The following is a 20,061-nucleotide window of genomic DNA, read 5'->3' as shown; positions in this document are numbered from 1 at the left end:
GATGTTAAGTTTACCATGTTGTTACATAACATTATGTTCCATTAAAATCCTTTATTTTGATTGGCTGATAATAATGCCAAACATAACAATATCATATTCTATTTCCTAATAAAATATTACAGCTGCGACTGCAACTGATATCAGTGACAATTTAAAAAAATGTGTTGAAAAACAAATGAAAAGTTTGATATAACTGATAATTTCATGGTTGTAGCATAATAATGGAGTAATAAAAAGTATTCATTGATTAATTCTTCTTATAATTTTGTATGATTGTAAAAGCGATGATTGTGCGCATATTCTAATATGAAGAGCGCTTCCGCACTTTATAGAAGATGTGCGTCAGTCATCGATTATAAACTCTAATAAATTCTTAAAAGAAGCATTAAATTATGAATTATAATCAAACTGAAGTAACTAAATATTCATTGAATCAAAGCGTGTATTTTTTCTATCTCACGTTGAGTATATTAGGTTTGATACGTTAGTGGGAGACGTTTGGGTAAATTTTATTTTGTTTTAATATTTTCACAATCAAGATACTAGTATAGGACATCTTTGAAACCATATTAACGCAAAGTTGGTTAAAAGAAATGTCAGATATTGAAATTGTACGATCAACTAAAAAATGGAAATAAAACAATACAAGACAATTTAAATTTCTTATCCCAGCATGGATTACCTTAGCTGTATTTGGCACAACTTATTGGAGTTTTAGGTCCTCAATGCTCTTCAACTTTGTACTTGTTCGGCTTAATTGATATTTTGATCTGAGCGTCACCGATGAGTCTAATGTTGACGAAACGCGTGTCTGGCGTAGTGAATTATAAGCCTGGTACCCTTGATAACTATTGTAACAAAACAAGCATGGAGTTGAAGAAATTATGTTGTAATTGATCGTCAATCAAATCCTCCTTTCCTAGTTTATTCAATAACCTCATGAGTTGCATCGCTCCATTGTTTTTATTAATTGTAATGAGCAACCAAACCGATGGGTAACCATTTGATATTCGGTTTTCTGAATTAATTTTCTCTTTTGTTTACAATTATTATCTGCATCATATTCACTGTGTCTTGGAAAGATATATTTTTTCAAGTCTTAACAGGTAATTTATTTCCAGAATCCTTCTTTCTTATAAATACACAGGCAGTCTGGATGTATAAACTTGAACGTTCAATCAGCTAGTTCCTCGTGTCGCTGAAAGAAAGTCATGTTCTCTGTACGCTAAACAATCATTGTGACGAAGTTAGATTGCATGGAGCAGGGCCTGCTGAAATCTATAAATCATCTCTTTGTTCTGTGTCAGTCTATACTCCCTGTCCTTCATCGTTCTCTAGTCATTTTTTACATCGTTAAATTTTGGTTAATTGCAAGAAATAGAGCTACATAATAAAGCAAACTTTCTATTGTCCGTGAAAATCTGAATATAAAGTTAAAGGAGATTATGGTACGTAAGTCAATATTTAAAAAAAGGAATTATCGAGTTTACGGACATCCTTAATCGATATGAAACTTAAATAACAGTGTTTTTCACTTGTATTTGTGTTTCTTCTTGTCTTCAAGGTACAATGATTAACTGTAAATTTTTGAGTGAAATATATTAATGTTTTTTTTTCAATGTAGAGGTTCATACATGTAATACTAGTATATATTCTGGTTTTCATGTAAAATATAATTTCTTTTACATGATGATTTTATTTTTACCAGTAGAATTTAAAGATTGGTTTTTTTTTATTGTCTTTTACTTCTAGTGAGCACTTTCCCCTAAAAAATCCTTTATTTTTTTTTTATTTCATACCTAATTTAATCATTATATTTAATCATTTTTAAATTGAAGAATGCGTCAATGTGTGGCATTGCTTAATACCATCTTACTCATATTTGATTTTGGAGTACTAGGCGCATACATCTTTTTTTCTTTTTTTTAATCAAATTTAAAAGCTATAACACGATAAAACAGAAAATCAAATATTTTAATGATAAAAAGAAGATAGTGCAAGTAGTCTGTGAGCAGAGAGGCGATATTCTGTTTCTTTTCTCATATAGATGATAGTAAGAATTTGATTGTTAGTTAAATTATAGAAAATAATTAGTCCATATCAAGTATACATTTGTGTAGTTTCATGTTAACAGAAAGGAATGTCACAGTAATCCCATCTTTTATCAGAATTGGTTGTATAACACCACGGCTTTTTCTCGCCAGCTCCTGGATTTCTACAGAAGTCCTCTTGATCGCTAATATAAGTATATGAATGAGTGTTTGGTGTTTGATCAGCCCATTTCTGACACGGTATACCATCTTCTGTTTGGCGGACATTTCCATAGTATTCGATGCCATTATCTGATTGTAGGCACTGTTTGGCAGGCGTTGCTGGAAAAACAAGTTTGATATATATTTTTAATTGGCCCGCTGCAATTAGCCTGTTTCCTTAAGGAAACGAAATTATTCTCATTTTTATAAAAGAACATAGTTCCAATCTTCCCTGCAACGTACATAATTTATAATTTCAAGGGCAATAACTGTAGACAATCTTTTTACTTCTTTATTTTTTTTTTACAAATATCATAGAGAAATGAAGGCTTGTGAGTAAATACAATGCAAAATAGCTAATATTTCAAAGGGGTATAACTCTTTTAAAACCATATGATGGACACTGATTTCTAATTTGTCCTAGACATTGCTTAAATCAATTTTGATTAAATACTGGCAAAAATTATATATATGAGAGCGCTTACAATGAAATTTTTCTTACGATTAAAAATATTTCCAAGGGATATCATCTAAAAAATAGTTGTTATAAGGACTGATTTTCCAATTTGTCCGAGACCTTGCTAGTATATAAGTATCATCAAAATTTCGTAAAAATGTACAGGTTATAGCGACAACAAGACAGGACTGACAGTCGCATGGACGGGCGGACGCCCAGTATTTCTTTATTCAACGTAAAGCGTCACGCTGAGCACACAAAAGAGTTCTAAGGAAATATCAATAAACGGAAATGTAGGGCATTCGTCAAATTTAAAATTAAGATTCCTTTGAAGCTATATGAACTGAATCATATTTATTTTTATTTAATTTGTTTTTGTTTTTTAAATGAGATTATATTCATTTTGCTGTGATCTATTTGAGATCTGGTAACATCAAACTTTTTTTCAATTCAAATGTTTATACATATAGCAGAATGTTTCCTGTTTATAATTGTAAATCAACTAAATCTTGAAATTTTTCCAACGTTAAGTAACATTTGAATAACTCTAAATATAATAAAAGGAAATAATTAAAATCAAATATCCATATATAATTTCTACTTAATCGTAAAGGATTGACGGACACTCGTGACAGAAGTAGAAGAAAGTAATGTCCTTTGAATGCTAGTTACATTAGTACTTACTACAGAATGGAACGTCACAGAAGTCATATCGCTTGCTGGAATCAGTTGTGTAGCACCACGGTTTATCATCTTTGTCTGGATTACGACAGAAATTCTCCGGTTGATCGTGTTTGCTATGAGAATGAGGCTGATCTGAAGACCACATCTGACAGGTAAATCCACCAATAGTGGTGTTTAGTTGTCCTTGGTATTCATATCCAGCTATTGACCTCTTGCATTCGTCCACTGATGGAACTTAAATAAAAAATAATTTGTTTTCATATGTGGGTTTTGTATATGTAAGATCTTAAATATCGATAAGCTTTATTAAGACAATGAAACATTGACTTCATTCTGCTACTTTTATTGTTACTCATTCATAAAGACTGTACTACTGCAAACACAGTTATCGAACTTATTACGTTACAAGACTGTTTGTTCTACACCTACGACGCAAACCGTTTGGAAAGTCATAAGAAGTAGAACATTTACAATTTCTTGAATAGCTACGACGCAAACCGTTTGGAAAGTCATAAGAAGTAGAACATTTACAATTTCTTGAATAGCTAGGACTTCTTCTATGTCTTAATAAAACATACATTCCATTAATAACTAAAATAGCTGATAAGAGAGCAATTAACAATACATCAGTGATATAATAAGAATGAAAAAAATAACAATTTCGTAACCGTGAGTTGAATAATACATTTTCGTCATAAAATATGTGTCATGTGTTTAAATTATTGTTCATAATAACTTTTGGCCATGAGCGAACCTAATGCATTTATTTTTAATATCAGTTTCATGTGACTGTAATTATTATACATTAAGGTTGCAACTCTTTCAGGCAATGTATTTTTTTTTTAAATTGTTATCTTACCTTTCACTTCACACCGATCACCTTCATATTCATTTGGACACTGACATGTATAATCACCGTTTAATGTATTCTGACAGGTTCCCCCATGTAAACAAGGATTTGTTGAACATCCTTGATAATCTGAAAAGTATACAAAGCATTACATTGATCAATAAAAAGAATATAGAAAGTCAAGGTCGTTAAAAACTTCAATATATAAAAAAATAAGGCAACATTCATTACTTTAACTGTAAACTATAATTAAGAGTGCATACATGTAGAAATTGTCATTCCTATCAGTTGAACATTCGTAGTAAATCATACATATATCCTTACCACAAACAGGAATGTCGCAGTATTCTTTTCCAACAGTCGGGTCTGTCGATAAGCACCAAGGACTTGATGAACCATCTGGGTTCCGGCAAAAGTTTTCCTGATCTTCAAGGTACCAGTAATTATGTTCATGTGGTTGTTGGCTGTCCCAACGTTGACATTCAGAACCAGATTTAGTCTTTGTTATACTTCCAAAGTAGTCTGTGCCCTTACCAGTTTGCAAGCACTCTTTAGGTGTATCAGCTGTTATAATTATAAGTAAAAAAATAGTATAAGTTTAGGAATATTTTTGTTTGTCATTTAGTTCAATCAAGTACCTCTACTTCTACTCACAAACTTTTTTTTCTTTTAGCAAGACATATATCTTTTCTACAACACGTTACACTTTTAATATAATTTGCATTTCCGTATCTGTCCTAGTCAAGTGCCTCTGACCTACAATTGTGTAATTTTACACATTGTAACTAGCATGGAATGTTGTCTCAAAAAACCTCAAACCACATCTTCTTAGTTCTATTGTATGTTGGTTTTTTTAAATTGAAGTTAATTTATATGTTTTGAAGTTAGGATGTTCCCGCAGTGTTGACGGCCCGTTGATGGAGGCTGGGTTTTTTTTTGTGCTCTTTGGTTGGATAGTTGTCTCTTTGAAACATAACTCATTTCCATTCTAATTTTTATTATCTCATTCTTCTGAAATAAAATATATTTGAGTAAATTGTCCTCCTCTTTTCAATAACCTGATATTATTGTGTTTTTTTCTAATGGAGTTCGTTTGTTCAAAGTTTAGTTTTAAAGTTTGCTATTTGTATCTGTATTAACATTTATGTCGACACACTTGTCTCGTTGTTTCTATAATATTATTGATTGCATGAAATAATGTAAGGATCCATTAATAAAAAAATCAAGATTATTTCAAATGTAACATAAAGCCGAAAATAAATTTCTCTAACTACATGTACAAAAAAAAACCAGTTCGTTGCATCAAAACGAATTAAGAACGCATAGAAACAAATATTGTGCCTTTCAATTTTTACATGATATTCCATAAAAATGTCAATGTAATTGAAAAAACACTCAATAATTCACGCACAGAAATATATCTTAACTCGTGAGCGAATAGTATAGATAATAAACGCATACGTCATGCGCATCGTTCAATGAACGTGTGAATCAGTCGCTCGTTAATAATTATTGTAATTTGATTTCCTTTTCTATAGCCAGCTTTTCCTGTTTGAATGGTTTTACACATGTCATTTTTGGGGCCCTTTATATCTTGCTGTTCGGTGTGAGCCAAGGCTCCGTGTTGAAGACTGTACTTTGACTTATAAGGGTTTTCAACTTTACTTTTACAAGTCGTGACTTGGAGATATAGTCGTCTCATTGGCACTCATACCACATCTTCTTATATCTATTTGTAATTGTTCACGTTGTTTATGACTTGTTTTCAGTACATTATTTTTCTGTTAACTTATTTTCACATTTTAGTAGTGTATATTATCTGTATGGTAGACATATATTGACATGGTTTGAGAATATATTTGCAGATTAGATAAAATAGCTTCTGAACATATTTTTTTCTTAAAAACATTGTCGGACGACATTGGCTTCACAAGAAACACGTTTTGATTACATTTCAGGAGACAAATAAGGGCCATCAATATGTCGAAAGTGTCAGAAAAACTCTTTACTTACTGCACTTAGCTATATCACATGTATCCCAGTTTACAATCGGGTCGTCCACGTGACACCATGGGAAAGGACCGCTTCCACTACCTTTACAAACCTCGTTGTTTATGCAAGTTTTCCCCTGTGTTGTTGTAGCTTTACTTCCCAAGTAATCGTAACCATTTATAGACCGGACGCATTCTTGTATATCTAATTCAATGAAGAAAAGAAGTCATACAAATGAATGATATGCATGTTCATCATAAGATAAACGGCTGCTAAATTCCTTTGCGAAGTTTGTTTCTTTTGATCGCGATGTGTTCCTTTATTGTTTATAAATGTTGAAAATTGTTTTAGACTCCGTAGTAAATATATTGCTTACCAAGCCTACAACAATACTCTTCTCTTCAAATGTTTCAAAATAATGACACTGTAAATACAACGCGATACATCTTTCCTGGAATAACCCTATTAAAGTGGTACCAACACTTTGACTAATATTTAATTGTTTCGTTTAATGTTCATAAAATTTCGATTTTTTTTTTTACTATGACCCTTTGACAAAAATATAAAAATTTCAAAAAATTTGAACCAACGACTTTATTAGAAAAAGTTCGTTGGTTATATAGCAGTTTGACAAACACTAATAAACTCACCATAGATACCAGGATTGAAACTTTATATTTACGACAGACGCGCGTTTCGTCTACAAAAGACTCATCAGTGACGCTCGAATAAAAAAATATTAAAAAGGCCAAATAAACTACGAAGTTGAAGTGCATTGAGGACGAAAAATTCCTAAAAGTTTTGACAAATACAGCTAATGTAATCTATTCCAGAGGTAGAAAAGCCTTAGTATTTAATTAGCCTTAAATTTGATCATTGAGGAGCTTAATATTTCCTTACCAAAACAACGTGATTAAAACGTTTCGCTGATTTTACAGAGTTATCTCCCTTTAGTGTTAGGTAACACATTAAAGAAAGTTCGATCCTAACAATTAGAAATCCAATGATGAATAAACAATTACATACAAAGAACTTGTAGACCTTTATGACAAAAAGGAACCTGCAAAACGCCAAAAAAATCAGACAGTGCGATCTAAAAGTACTCGGAATGTTTTAAGGTTAGTTCAAAGCCAACTGCATAAAAAAAGTCAATCATGTTTTCCCATAATAAGTCAATCAGAACACATACAAAGGCTTAACTAGAGTTATATGGCATACACAGTAATCGATAGTAATGATCGTGTGTAATGTCCATATATAAATATAGTATTCTAGACATATGGTTTCCAAGTTTTATAGCACTAAGTTCTTATTTTAGTTTAAACATATTTATTCATCATCAATACAAATATATCATCATACAAAATACACAATAATAATAGGATTCGGAAACAAGCTATATATAGCTTATATTAATCCGTTTCCTTGAAATACCAACTCAAGTTAACTATTACATAAATATAGCATGCAATGTTACTATGATATGGAACAAGTATAAACTAAGTAACTATATAACAAAAAAGAAAGGAGAAAAACAAATCATTTTAAAATAATGAAAATAAATACAACAAAAGAAGAAAAAAAATTAAAAAAAAGAAAAAAGAAAACTACACCGAAATACTACACACATGTTTAGATAAAATGCAACTTAGTGAGAATAGTGAATAACAATTTAACTTGTAAATCTCTTGCACTTTAGTAGGAATTTTTGTACTTTTCCAAAAATATCTTTATTTTGGTCTAAATTTAGAGCTTGTGATCCAAACAAAAGTAAATTCGTGTTAAGTGTGACTGGATAATTAATTGAGAAAATAATGTCATAACGCAATTCGTCATATTTTTTACAATGCAATAAGAAATGAGCTGTAGACTCGATCAAACCACACGAGCAGTTTGAAGAATCTACTAGATTTCGCTTGAACAAATGTTCATTTAGAGAACTACTATTCATCCTCAATCTGGCATGTAATACTTGACCCATTCTTGTACCAGTGTAGTAAAAATTTGGGCATTTATTATTTGGGTTTTTTATACGACTTTTAAAAATGCTTAAAGACGTAGAATTTCTCGTTTGGTCTGGTAACTTATTCCACAATTTAATAGACGAAGGAAGGAAATAATCGGAGTATAGATTGGTTCTTGTACGAATTTCCGAAGTATTTTGAGTCTGACGAGTGAAATGGTTATGTAAATTAACTATTTGATTTGGTACCAAGTTTTGTAAATAATATGGAGTTTCCTTATTCACCATTTTATAAAACATAGTGAGCTTGTGTTTTTCCCTTCTTTCTGAAAGTGTTTCCCAACCCGTTTCCTTATAAAGCATCTGTATCGAAGTTAATTTATTCCCACCTGTTACAATTCTCATAGCTTCAATTTGAACATTTTCCACTTTATTTATCAAGTATTGTGTTTGATTATCCCAAATGACATCCCCGTACTCTAATATTGGTCGAATGTATGAAAAATACATTTTTTCTAAAGTGAACCTATTCAGTACAAAACGCATCTTCCTAAGGATATTCATTCTATTGTATGCACGTTTAACTATATATTCAATGTGAATATTCCATAATCCATTATTTGAAAAAATAATACCTAAATGTTTATGAGTAGAAACTTCTTGAAGATCAGTGTCATTCATTTTTAAGATCGGATGACTAGGTTTTATTGATTTTCTTGAAATAATCATGGTTTCTGTTTTTTGTGAGTTAAAGTTTACAAGCCACTTAGAGGACCACATATGAATTTTATTCAGATCTCCATTAAGAATTTCAGTAGTATTTTCAGGGGTGTCTACTGTCAAATAAATACTAGTGTCGTCTGCAAATAATTTGATAGTAGCTTACAGATACTATATCATTAATAAAGATAAGAAAAAGTAGCGGACCTAAAATTGAGCCCTGTGGGACACCTGCATTTATCTGTCTCCATGTTGAATTGCTTCCATTTAAGACCACCCGTTGACTCCTCTCAGATAGATAATCACAAAACCAATTAAGTAAATTTCCAGAAATTCCATATTGTTTAAGTTTTGATAATAGCCCTTTATGCCAAACCCGATCAAAAGCTTTGCTGGTGTCACAAAAAACCACCCTAATCTCTTTTCCGTTATCTAAAGCTCTACCAAAGTAGTTAGAAATATCTATAAGTTGATTTATGGCAGAATCGCCTTTTGTAAAACCCGATTGATTAGGGGTGATTATCCTAATTTCAATAAGAAAGTTGTGTACATGTTTATAGACACATCGCTCCATGCACTTTGATAATATACTTAACAGCGAGATTGGTCTGTAATTTTTTACTTCATTACAATTATTACTCTTAAAAACAGGAGTTACATTTGCTTTTTTCCAATCTGCCGGAAATATAGCTTTAGATAAAGATAAATTAAATAGTTTACAAAGTGGAAATTTTAGCTGTGATACAGCCTCTTTTAATAAAATTGGACTTATCAAGTCTGGACCTGAGGCCTTATTTGGATTTAAAATCTTTAAAACATCTTCGACCTCACTATCTTTAAGTGTAATGTCACTTAGTGTATAGTCTGGAACGGTTAAGTCAGGAATAACAGCTTCGGTATCATCTATGTTTGTCTGCATGGCAAAAAAGTTATTAAATTCATTCGCTTTATCGATATCATTAAAAATCAAGTTATCATTCTTAAGCAGGGGAGGAATACCCGAGTGAGAAGGTTTGATACCAGAAATTTGGTTACAAGTTTTCCACCATGTTCTTGCCGATAGGTTACTATTTGACAATTTTTGTATAAGATTATTTTGATATTGTTCGCGAGCTTGTCTTATTGAAGTGGTCACTTTATTTCTATTTTGTCTAAATTTATTCCAATCGGCGGGTCGGTTAAACCGATTAGCTTTCGAGTGTAAACGGTTTTTCTTTCTTATGAGTTTTCTTAAATCGTTATTTAACCAAGCAGGGTCAGATTTACGAATAGTTACGATTCTATTGGGTATGGAAATTTCAGCTGCATCAAGGATACGATTTGAAATTTCTGAATTAATTTTATCAACATCATTTAGAGCAAATATTCTATCCCAGTTGGTTTTGGTCAATATGCGTCTATATTCATCAACATCACCTTGCTTATATAACCATATTTTTCTTTTAAAAGACAAACAAGCAGGTTTTTGTGCATTAATAAACCCCATAACTGGACAGTGATATCTTATTTGGTCTAAAAGTGGTGGCCCGACTCCACAATACGGTACAAAATCGGAATTATCAGTTATAATTAAGTCAATTAGCGAAGACGATTGTTCCGTAAAATGAGTTGGATCTTCAATAAGTTGTTCTAGACTGTAATTTGTAAAAATATTATGTATTTTGGAATTAGCCCAATTTAGCAAGTTATCGTTAAAATCTCCCGTTACAATAATTCGGTCACATTTTACATCATTTACGGCAGACTCAATTGAACTTTCAATTTTTGTCCATATTTCATTATTACTTTTAGGTGGCACGTAGAAGGTTCCGCACAATACATTTTTGTTATTTATTTTTAGCTGAATCCATATAACCTCAACACCGGGCACTTCCAAATCATCACGTCTCTTCGAATGAATATTTTCTTTAACATATACTATTACCCCTCCCCCACTTTTCATGGGACCCCTATCTTTCCTGAATGGTTTCTGGTAGTTTAAAAGTTCAGCTGAGTCTGACGAGTTATTACCGTTCAACCAAGTTTCAGTAATTGACAGTATATCAAAATCTTCGTACTCAGCAAGAATCAGATCAAGTTTTGGAAGTAAGCTTTGCACATTTAAATGTAAAAAGGAAATTGAAGTTGAAAACATTTCACGTATACTGTTACTCTCTGATACACTTTCGAAGCTAATATTATGATCGTCATTATCATCAGATAGTGGATGAGGGCCAGGATTAGTTTCTATTCCACCCATAATAAGAAGTAATTGAAGAACAAGTAACACAAATATAATTTGAACAACGTTATCCGAAGACTGATCTCTATCCCCTAAACAATGCGATTGACTATCATTTTCGATAAAACCGAAATGTGAACAATTTTTTATGCATTTGTTTAAAACAGACAATTCAAGAGAAAACCAAATCATTGTGATAACTCTAAAAGTGTTAACCTTTTCTTTTGAAAAATACAACAAGTAGAAAAGATACACTTCATACGTATTACAAAATAGATTATTTGTTTTACCACATATGTTATGTACAAAAAGACCAACTCTCATTCTATATTGATCGATTCCAATACCCATTATGTAACACCAGACTGGTCAACTAAGTAGTGAGAGTGGTCATACAAAAATACAAGAAGATAACAATACAAGTCTACACTGTCTATAAATAAACATTCAATAGAATTCAAAACATTCAAAACAGTTTGCATTTCATCGGTGTACAAAAATAAGCAATAAAAAAGGGAATTTAACTTATATACAAAAAATATGTTCCTGACCAGATCAAGGAACATACAACTGGGACGTGGAGGATTTAAAACAAACTTTTTTTATACTATCATGACTGGAAAATATTTTAATATAAAGGTCATTCGTTTGTGAACTATTGTGAACTGTTTTTTTACACAACCGTTTGGTCGTGATTATACGCATGAATAAATATTTATACGATGTTAACAGTAAAGTTATAATTATTACTCTCTTAGATGTTTGTTAGATGTAACAACATTTTTATACATTTTTATTGAGAATATAGATTGTAGCGAATTCATATTTAATATTATAAAACAAATAGCAGAATTATCATTTACCGATAACTTTATATATATTTTTTTGTTATTATAATTTAAATGTTTATACATTTCTATTTGTAAATTTGAAGTTTGAAATATAAATACACAAGGCAAATTTATAAAAGAAAGCAAAAATATAATTTACCCTTTTTGATAGTAGGGTTTCCCTTAGTTTAACGATATACATTTTACGCAAATAACATTATGACACAACTTTTAGGCATTAGTGTCTATTTTGCGAAGCTACTATCGTCTTAATTAGCTATATATTTAGATACAGTTTGTACATGTGAATGGTATCAGTGTCTAAGATCCATCTTGTCGGTCATCTGAGGTGGCTGATTGATTGATAGAAGAAGATACTGACTGAGCATAAGTACGGTATTTGGGACCCTTGGTACTCTCTTTGTTGTGGTGTCTTTCTTTAGAGTTCATTTCGAGTCTATGAAGGAAGTCAAAGACGCCCGGAATACAAAAATTGGCACAAAACTGATCAAATGAGTCCTGAGTGTTTACTACATGTATTTGTTCTTGGTTGTCCTTCACCATAATTTTGCCATCGTTTGTCCATGTGTCCTTTATAATATGCTCTATTTTTAATTGTCGGACCTTGTAAGCAATGTTGTTTCTTGTTTTAGTTAAGTCCTCGTTTAGTTTAACATACTTCATATCCCGTCTATTTTTCAGTAGCTTTTTGCATCGAAGTATGCGTTTTTTGACTTGAGGATCTTTAAGTCTTACAATTCAGAGCTCCAGATAAGAATTCACATATTGGGTGTTTTACCCACCATTTTCTTATATAATTGGGTGATAAAGTTTTTTGATTGCATTATCAATTCCAATTCACCCCTCATGTTAATATCAAATTGGGTTTTTCACCACAAAGCTCCTTAATGTATTGGGTTTTTTCATCAACACAATATTGAATATTTAGGCAATATCAACCCCAGATTTTTTTTCCATCTTAAATATGTTTCTTTCTTTGTTTAGCTTTTTTATTTGGTTTAGGGTTAGGGTTATTTGCTAGCTGTTTTATTTGGTTTATTGACTGAGAAGCAATTGTAGGTTTAATTTGTGTTCTGTTTCAAACCTTCTGCCAGTTTTGTATTTTCTCATATAAACTTTTAAAAAACGGATGTGTATTCACAGGCACTCGTCTTATGGAAGTACACCACTAATTCATGGTCCCATTGCTTTCTATGTTAAATTCCTCCGTTTCAAGCAGGCACACCTCTTTTATTTTAAGTTCAAATAAAGTGGCAATCATTGCATTTCAAAGCAACACTTTATGGTGTCTTGTACTGAAAAAATCAACATACCTTACATTGCATATAAGAAAGAACTGGTTCCCGGAACTTCAGATGTACCAAAACAGGTACTTCAGATCTGACAAACAGACAAAATGTACCCTCTTTTTAAAATTTGGTGCAGTTTTTTTACTATTCAAAATTAAAAGTCCAAAAGTGTTCTACAATGATCACCAGTCCTTCAGCTTTCATTTGATACCAAAAATACCTAAATATTCTACATATTTTGAAAGTTACACTCATGCGTAGGAACTATTTTGTGTTAAATATGTACTACTTTCTGGTATGTGCTTTCTGGCCGGGCCTGAATTAGTGGTGTTACACCTATAACAGAACCAAACTTGCTATATTGACTTGAGCATTACTTTATTTCATTCTATGATCTATTTCAAGCAATAAAAAACATATAAAGCCTTAGTCCAAATACTATTTTATTAATTTAAAGCTCAAATTGGACTGGTAGTAACATATGGGTTATTCAAAGAAAACTGCATATGTATATTACCATTGGCCAATATATTTTTTTTATTCTCAATATCATTGTTTTATTTATTAATTTCTATTAGGAAAGCTATGTGCTTACTAATAGTCATATTTTTATCAGAGGTTCTTCATTAAATAACAATACATTAGTCCAAACTTAAGACATAAATGAGAAATTATCCCCCCTTTTTTCTTGAAATTGAAAAAAGGCTTTTTTTTTGCATGAAATATAATTCTGTGGTAAAACATAGATTAATAAGAGCAATTTATATATCCCTCAGCTAGATAACTTGCTAAACTGGTCCAAAATTACATGTACAGTGAGATTTAAGAATTCTTATATGAGTATATACCATTTGCCTAGATTGTAAAAGGCTACCATAAGAAAAACAAAAAAACTTGAAAAATCATGAGATTATTTTGACCAAGAGCTATTTTGTTCCATAAACAAGTCATAAAATACATGTTTTATTGATTTGAATCAGAAAAAATGCAAAAATGAGAACTTGGAGTCAAGTCTTAACTGCATGCATGTTGTATGACCATAAAAGGCTAACATATTTGAGTATGCCAATTTAAGAGCTTAAATTTCCCATAAGCAGGACGGTTGACCCAAAAAAGATGATTAGACATGATTACTAACATCCTATTTGACTTATTTTCATTGGAATAGGTACAACTTCTAAAAATTGGATTTCTGGTGATTCTCTGTAATAGGAAGTACACCACTAATTCATGGTCCCATTGCTTTCTATGTTAAATTCCTCCGTTTCAAGCAGGCACACCTCTTTTATTTTAAGTTCAAATAAAGTGGCAATCATTGCATTTCAAAGCAACACTTTATGGTGTCTTGTACTGAAAAAATCAACATACCTTACATTGCATATAAGAAAGAACTGGTTCCCGGAACTTCAGATGTACCAAAACAGGTACTTCAGATCTGACAAACAGACAAAATGTACCCTCTTTTTAAAATTTGGTGCAGTTTTTTTACTATTCAAAATTAAAAGTCCAAAAGTGTTCTACAATGATCACCAGTCCTTCAGCTTTCATTTGATACCAAAAATACCTAAATATTCTACATATTTTGAAAGTTACACTCATGCGTAGGAACTATTTTGTGTTAAATATGTACTACTTTCTGGTATGTGCTTTCTGGCCGGGCCTGAATTAGTGGTGTTACACCTTATACCTTTACATAATAAATTCTGAGACCAGTGCCTGTGTGTGTATTCATTAATTAGCCGTAAATGAAAAAAAATAGTATATAAACTCAAATTATACTTGAATGTTTTTGTTTTATTCCAATTTTCATAATTCTGGGTTTAGTTGTCTTTTATTAGAACTTTTGGTTTCTGATGCTTTATCATGTCAAAATTAATTTGGCCTTTCACTTTTTCCTACTGATTTCGTTTTTGAGGAAACCCTGCTTTTATTAGCAATGTTCTCGTTAAGGTACGTACACACGCCCGTGTGTTCGATGGACGCTTCCTAAAAACACTGGCTGAGTCTTGTTATCATCATAACTTTCCCTAAGCTTTTCAAAAGAAGCAGAAAACATGCTTCTATTCAATATTTTTACCGGACATTCCCTTTTGTTTTAATTCAATGTATGTAGTGATAAATCCCAAGCAATGCGAAAAAAATATGACTTCATGACACACGCTAATTGGATAAACGCCGAGAAGATCGAAATGTTTTCAAAAACACGTGTACCTATTGAGCAACGGAAAGCTCTAACAGGGACCCATTTCAGCTACTTGATGCAGGGATCTATTTTTAAAACGAAAGGAAATTTCCAATTATAAATATTATAAAAATAATTTACGCGACCACTGTAAACAGATAAGGGTAAATAACGTAAATGGTAGCCAATAAAAGGGTTGAGAACTCATGGTTTTGGAATATAATTGGGTTTTCCTTTGAATTAATTGGGTTATTGAACCCTGCAATGGGCAATTGCATTGGGTTTTTTATTATTTGTATTGCGTGAACACGCAAATACGCACCTTATCTGGAGCTCTGTACAATAATTTGCCTAGGTGTTTTGGATTGAACATGATTCTCATTTTAACTGCTGTTAATTGTGAGCGGCGCCGAACCAATTCTATGCGATCTTATAATGTCTCCAGGTTGCAGCTCTCTGTCAATCGATTTTATTAGGGTTGTTACCAGCTCGGTAGTTTTGTCCGATGTTTCCGTATTGCCACCATCAGGAATGCCATTGATTCTCATTAAATCACGACGACCATACTGCTCGAGAGAATCAAGATCGTCTCGCAATTTTTGATTTTCATTCGAAAGTGTATTTATCTCTTGTTTATATTGGTCTATGGTTGCTTTGATGGTATAATCAATTTCGGAATGTAGCATATTTTTTAGTTCCAGAGCAATTCTAGTTACATCGGATTGAGATAAAGTACATGTGATTGGCTGAGAGGTAGACTTCGAGGGTGGTAGGTGGTCAAAAGAGCTCAGTCCAGCTTTTATAGGAGCATGCCTTATAACGGACGGATCTACATTTATAGACGGAGATTTTGATGTTTCTGGAGAAGTTTGCGATGACATTATAAACCTTTTTGTAGATTCTTGTACTGGTGGTGACGGCTTGCTGTCTCTACGCAGCCTGTGTTTATTAATATCAGGTGTAGACATTGACATTGATAATAGTAGTATTAATCAATGAAAATATTTAATGTTATGTTTACAATGTTTACATTGTTATAAATGACAGGTGACCGTAATTGTTTATGTTTATGTTTATGTTTATGGTTGAATTATCTCGATAAGAAGAACTCACTGTATATAACGTATACAAACTGCCCACTGGAATACACTAACTTCACATCAGTTCATATCACAAATATCACATTTTGAAGATAGCCAATGTCTTTGTAACGTTCCACGTTACATTAAAGTTCGATATCACACATCCTCCAGAGTAGGGAAAGTGTTTAAATGGTCATAATTTTAGTATTTAACACGAGCTAAAAAAATAACGTCCACCATTGTACAGAGCATGCGTGGATCCTTATTTTAGTTTTGATATTTAAAACAAATATAAAGTTGAAGAGCAATGAGGGAACTAAAATTCCAAAACGTTGTGCTAAATACGACTAAGATATATATAAGTGTAAAAAAAACTATGCTTACGACAGTGTGGAATTTCGCAAAAGTCCCATCGTTCGTCGGGATCTGTGGTATAACACCATGGCAAAGGTTCATCACCCCGAGTATTTCGACAGTAGTTTTCGTCATTGTCATATGTATGATAAGTATGTGAGTGTGGAGAACTGGAATCCCAACGTTGACATGTTTTCCCGTTTTTTGTTTTACTTAGTGTTCCGATGTAATCTTTTCCGGTGGCAGATAAAAGACAATCCGACTTCACAGGAATATCTGAAAATAAGTAAAATTGATTAAGAATAGTCCATTTTCAATTGCCGAAAAAAACAACTCCCCTTTGTCAATCGTAGACTGGTTCTATACCGTACACAATTGGCTTTTCACAATGCAGAACATGCAAAGTTGGAATTGATGCATCGGCGGTTTATCTAATTTTTCATGAAAAATAACTTTTAGCGACAAAAGTTTTTAGCTAAACAACAAAATAATGTAATTAAAAGATTTGAAAAACTGAAAGGTTACTCACATTACGCACGTTTAAATTTGCACTTTCCCCTAGCTCTACATTGTCAATAAAAATGTATGTCCCTCGCAAGCGATACAACAAAAAATGGATCTCTTATTACAGGATCACTTACGGAAATTGGCCAATAGACTATTAGCTCAATGCGAAATGATGTTTTTGCAACTTATCAATAGTTATAATATGGTATGACGTTCATAAATAGTAACCCTACAAAGGTATTTTATTTCAAATTACTGTATATAAACGAAATAGTTTCAAAGAATTTGATTTTTTGTTTCTTTTTTTAAAAGTCATAATTTGAGAAAAATAAATAGTTTACCACAAAGCACTTTTATAAACGGTATATAGATTCAAAGAGCAAGGAGAGTAATCAACTGAAAAAAAATCATCGTAGCAGTCCAGTCCAGAGATAACTTGTACTTACTAAAAATAAAATGACATTGTGCATATTATTTATGAAAATATGTTCTTATGATTAGTCATAAACAGTTCGATTGATGCATTTTAAGTCTTTTATATTGTATCATATATGGAAAATGAATAACAAGATTAAAACCGCAGTAATAATTGAATAGAATGTACAAATACCATGGTTGAAAGTCGTGTTACATTCCCCCCTGTTTTATGTCATGATATTAAGCTTTTTCGAAATTTTATCTTTCCTTCATATTGAGGAAGATTCAAAACAGAGAGATCCATAAGTATTGTAATTTGATATGAAATTGTAACGCTTACATTTCCTCCTTTATTCTTTAGTATTTTCGTCTTTCAGTAAAATCTACCAGCAACGTGATTTATAAATGTCATGTTTTCGTTTTTAATTTGAAAATGTTCAATAATAATATTTTTTAGTTAACTGCAAAACTAGTCATGTCATGTTCTTAATCCCAAAACGGATTCGTGGCCATAACATTGATTCTACATGACGGGTAGATCATGCTAAGCATGATATGTTTAGCCTGTTAATACAGTGAGTTGTTGCGATCCGGGTGGAAATTACGTAATTTTCTTGGCGGAGTTTTGAAATGCACCTTATTATGAAGAATATATCGATTTATTTTATCTTTAGTGTTTAACTTATTGAAATTCAAAATATGTAGCTTGACTTGTATAAATCAAAAAGACTTACCACATATTCCAGGAATCAATTTGATGTCATCGATAGCAATATCACCTTCCCAGTTACTTCCACGTGTTGTTTCAATTAGAATCTTAAACGAGAAGAATGAAAATTAAAAAACATATTAAGCATAATTTCTGCAAAAAAAAAGAGTTTAGACAGTCAGTTAAGAATATTATGCCACAGTCAAGACATAACAAACTGCAAACATACGTCAGAGGAAACCGTTGTCATTAAGAAGATACTAGTATGTGTTTTTACTTTTAATTTAACCTTTATATGTTTCATATTTAAACATGTGCCATTTCTTGCCGAATTAAGTTGTTTCATAACATGTACAAGTACACTCCCGTGATATCGCGGGTCCGTGACTGAATTAAAGTATATAACTATGCCTAAGACTTATTTTAGTAATTGGTTTTGTCATCTGATAAAGTCATGTCGATTATAAAATACACAGTTTTCTCTGCTTTCAAATCTTTCTGTTTGAACCCGTCGACCTGGAACTTATCAATTATTGGAAATATTTATTATTTGGAAAACAAAAGGTCCAGGCTATCCAGGAATGGGGTATTTTTTAATCAACAGCATTGTCCTATATTAGTTATCTTAGAAAGTCTTGCTGATTGCTGAATAAAGCTACAATAGGGAACAATCTGACAATGATTGAATTTAGTAGTGTCAGCCCTTTGATTATGACCCGTGTATATAGCAAAATCCTAAATACACCGTTTGGTGGTGCGCCTGTCAAATGCGGAACGTACAGATAAGGTAATAGCTAACAGGTGAATATACTATTGGTATCGGTATCGGATTAGACCCGGAACTTGTTAATTATTGGCAATATTAATTATGTGGAAAACAAAAGGGTCTGGGGTGGTGTAATTTTTAATCTACACCATTGGCCTATATTAGTTATATATAGAGTTGAATTCTTTGATTTGTCGTTTTTACCCGATGACGGCTGACAAATTGGACCTCGTAATTTTAGTATTATAGATGTGTAAGATATCATGGCTGTATATTTGTATCAGATGTTTATTTTTTATTTCCTGAGAAAAATTCAACATTATCGAAAACAATTTCAAATAACTTTAAAATTAAGTTATTTTTCAAATCGAACCCTGTGATGAATACTGAAATCAGGAATGAAGATAGATTTCCTAATGTTTTTAGTGTCTGAAGTTATTGGTATAAACAATTGTTCTTGATGAAAGTGATTAAATACAATACCTGTAATCAACACTGGTTTTGGTGAGTTTCGTGTCATTCAGCCTTTAGTTTAGAATGTTGAACTTTTAAGCTGGTGTTTGTCTATTGATCGTTTTTCGTTTTTGCTATGATATTGTCAGTTTATTTTCGATTGACTTTGAATATCCGTTTGGTATATTTTGCATCTTTTTTTTATATCTCCTTACAACATCTTTATAACCAAGAGTGGAGACAATTCTGCATATATATCATTTAAGGTAGCACAATACAAAGATTTTATAACTCCAACTCCCAAGTTTATAA

The 20,061-nt window shown here is 31.8% G+C and overlaps 1 protein-coding gene across 1 annotated transcript in view; it reads right to left on the bottom strand.

Moving 5' to 3' along the window:
• LOC139521319 (uncharacterized) overlaps positions 1–20,061 on the bottom strand; it is a 76,469-nt gene that overhangs the window by 6,096 nt on the left and 50,312 nt on the right. The window contains exons 19-25 of the mRNA XM_071314797.1: positions 18,556–18,637; positions 16,928–17,173; positions 6,257–6,439; positions 4,568–4,807; positions 4,253–4,372; positions 3,394–3,627; positions 2,130–2,372 (exon numbers count right to left, since the gene is read on the bottom strand). Of these exons, the coding sequence (XP_071170898.1) occupies positions 2,130–2,372; positions 3,394–3,627; positions 4,253–4,372; positions 4,568–4,807; positions 6,257–6,439; positions 16,928–17,173; positions 18,556–18,637 (1,348 nt within the window). The remainder of the gene's footprint in view (positions 1–2,129; positions 2,373–3,393; positions 3,628–4,252; positions 4,373–4,567; positions 4,808–6,256; positions 6,440–16,927; positions 17,174–18,555; positions 18,638–20,061) is intronic.

Source organism: Mytilus edulis, chromosome 4 (assembly GCF_963676685.1).
Source record: "Mytilus edulis chromosome 4, xbMytEdul2.2, whole genome shotgun sequence".
NCBI classification, from domain to species: domain Eukaryota; kingdom Metazoa; phylum Mollusca; class Bivalvia; order Mytilida; family Mytilidae; genus Mytilus; species Mytilus edulis.
Note: the sequence above shows the minus strand (reverse complement) of the source record. Positions and strands in the feature narration are given on the sequence as shown.